The 2,556-nt window shown below is 48.3% G+C and overlaps 1 protein-coding gene across 1 annotated transcript in view; it reads right to left on the bottom strand.

The window, feature by feature from the left end:
- cxxc1a (CXXC finger protein 1a) overlaps positions 1-2,556 on the bottom strand; it is a gene marked incomplete at its 5' end in the record, with an annotated part of 12,713 nt that overhangs the window by 2,646 nt on the left and 7,511 nt on the right. Inside the window, 4 exons of the mRNA XM_046055395.1 lie at positions 413-509; positions 601-650; positions 1,268-1,378; positions 1,483-1,690. Of these exons, the coding sequence (XP_045911351.1) occupies positions 413-509; positions 601-650; positions 1,268-1,378; positions 1,483-1,690 (466 nt within the window). The remainder of the gene's footprint in view (positions 1-412; positions 510-600; positions 651-1,267; positions 1,379-1,482; positions 1,691-2,556) is intronic.

Here is a 2,556-nt window from a genome sequence, read left to right as displayed (position 1 = left end):
GAGACAGAGGGGGAGACAAAAAGGGGGAGACAGAGAGAGGGAGACAGAGAGAGGGAGACAGAGAGAGGAAGAGAGAGGAAGACAGAGGGGGAGACAGAGACAGGGAGAGGGAGACAGAAAGAGGGAGACAGAGAGAGGGAGAGAGGGGGGGAGACAGAGAGAGGGAGACAGAGAGAGGGAGACAGAAAGGGGGAGACAGAGAGAGGGAGACAGAGGGGGGGAGACAGAGAGAGGGAGACAGAAAGGGGGAGACAGAGGGGGAGACAGAGGGGGAGACAGTTTTATGTCTCCTGTCTTACTGATGACACATTGCGGCCCTCTGGCAGCTGTTCTGGGATCCAGACTCTGGACTTTAATAAATACAAGCTGCAGATAATCTGATCAGATGTTTTTGGTATAAAATCAGACGAACCTTCGGGTCTCTGGAGTGTTCAGGACACAGAACCTGCAGCCGCTTACAGTACGTCTTACTCTGAGGGTTATACACATCACAGAACAACCGGGTCGCTCTGAAACACAGACAGACACATGAGAGACAGACAGGTCCAGCTCTGAGGGCGCCTCTTAAAGGACAGACAGAGAGACAGGCTGGCGTCTTACCCCTCTATACGTGTTGGGTACATGGAACCAAACGACGTCTGACTCTCATACTGTTGAACACAAAGAGAGAGAGAGACGTCTGGGATTAGCTGATCATTTCACTATTTAAAAAACAATCAGACCTGAATCTTTGTGACACTGTCAGCTGTTGACTGGAAAACCTGCTGATTCCCACTGAGGACCACAAATGGTATAAAAGAAGTGAGCGTAGCCGCCGTGACGTCCCCTGCTGGTTTGTCGACTACGTTTTAAAGCCTCCAGTTTGGCAATTTGGCCGTCTCATCTTGGTTTACTGGAACGAGACGTGATCTCTGCGCTGCATCGGACACGGCCGACCAAAACATTTTACTAACACTGAACGGAGAACTGGTTTGGACTCTCTGGCACGTCGCTGAGCTGCTTTGAATCCCGTCTGAATGACGACTTTGTTTAATGACACATCTGACATGAGGAGTTCCCCAAGGCTTTATTCTCGGACCTCTTCTGTTGTGGTCCTAAACAATAACCGAGTCACTGAATATTAAACTATTTAACACAATTAAACAGAATTTTGGAGCCAAAAAAAAAAGCAGAATAACTGTGTGATGATGTAACAACACTAAACATCTACATCAAAGATCAATAATGGCTGCTCGACACTCTGTGTGTCCTGACTCTGTAAACTGACCTTAGCGTAGCATCTCTCCATGTGTCTCAGCGCCACCTTCGGGTTGACTGGGTGACTGCAGGAAACACAGAATATCTGAAGGTCTGTGTCATCGCCGTCACCTTCAGTCACCTTTAGAGACAGAAAGACAAAAAGACAAAGAGACAGTGAGACAGACAGATTAGAGAAAAAATTAACAGATGAAACTGAAAGCTATGTGTCCTTCCGTCTCGTACCTCCTCGTGCTGTTGGACCTGCTGCTGTTTAGCGTTGGCGATGATGCCTTCGAGCTCGTGGAAACGTTTCTCCATCAGTGTGAGGCGGAGCCTCGCAGCCTGCTGCTCCTTCCTGATTCGCTCCAGCTGTCTCCGTCCCATCTCCTCGGCCACGCACGGACTCTGCTGCCACTGCTGGATCCTCTGAGGAAGGATCTCATAGATACGACTGAAGGACAAAGACACAGAGACATCGATCCAGAAGTCAACATCAGTCTGTTTTAAAGACAGCGCAGTGGAGACAACTTTCATCCTTTCTGATTTTAAACTACATTTGTGTCGACGCTGTGGACCAATAGCTCTAGTCTGACATCAATATGTGATCACACATACATTAGTAAATGATGTTTGGACAATTCAAGGTGGCGCAAGCCATTCTAATTCAATACATGCCTATTTGTCAAATTCAGCAATTGGTCTGTTGGTTGGTGTGAACATCCGCACCCTGTCAGGTATCTTTAACCTGCAGCCATTGACTTTAACCCTCCTTGGATAACTATGACCCGGATTACTCAGAATCTTCAAAGACACACCCTCCCTTCTTGGCTGTACATATGGACTCTGTAGTGGACTTGTTTGTGGACTCTGTTGTGAACTCCGTTGTGGACTTGTGGAGTCTGTTGTGAGCTCTGCTGTGGACTCTGTTGTGGACTCTGTTGTGGACTTTTGGAGTCTGTTATGGGCTCTGTTGTGGGCTCTGTTGTGGACTCTGTTGTGGACTTGTGGAGTCTCTTATGCTCTGCTGTGGACTCTGTTGTGGACTTGTGGGCTCTGTTGTGGACTCTGTTGTGGACTTGTGGAGTTTGTTATGGGCTCTGCTGTGTACTCTGTTGTGGACTTGTGGAGTCTGTTATGAGCTCTGTTGTGGACTCTGTTGTGGACTTGTGGAGTCTGTTATGGGCTCTGTTGTGGACTCTGTTGTGGACTCTGTTGTGGGCTCTGCTGTGTACTCTGTTGTGGACTTGTGGAGTCTGTTATGAGCTCTGTTGTGGACTCTGTTGTGGACTTGTGGAGTCTGTTATGGGCTCTGTTGTG

This window comes from Micropterus dolomieu, linkage group LG08 (assembly GCF_021292245.1).
Source record: "Micropterus dolomieu isolate WLL.071019.BEF.003 ecotype Adirondacks linkage group LG08, ASM2129224v1, whole genome shotgun sequence".
NCBI lineage: Eukaryota > Metazoa > Chordata > Actinopteri > Centrarchiformes > Centrarchidae > Micropterus > Micropterus dolomieu.
This window is presented reverse-complemented; position numbering and strand designations above follow the sequence as displayed.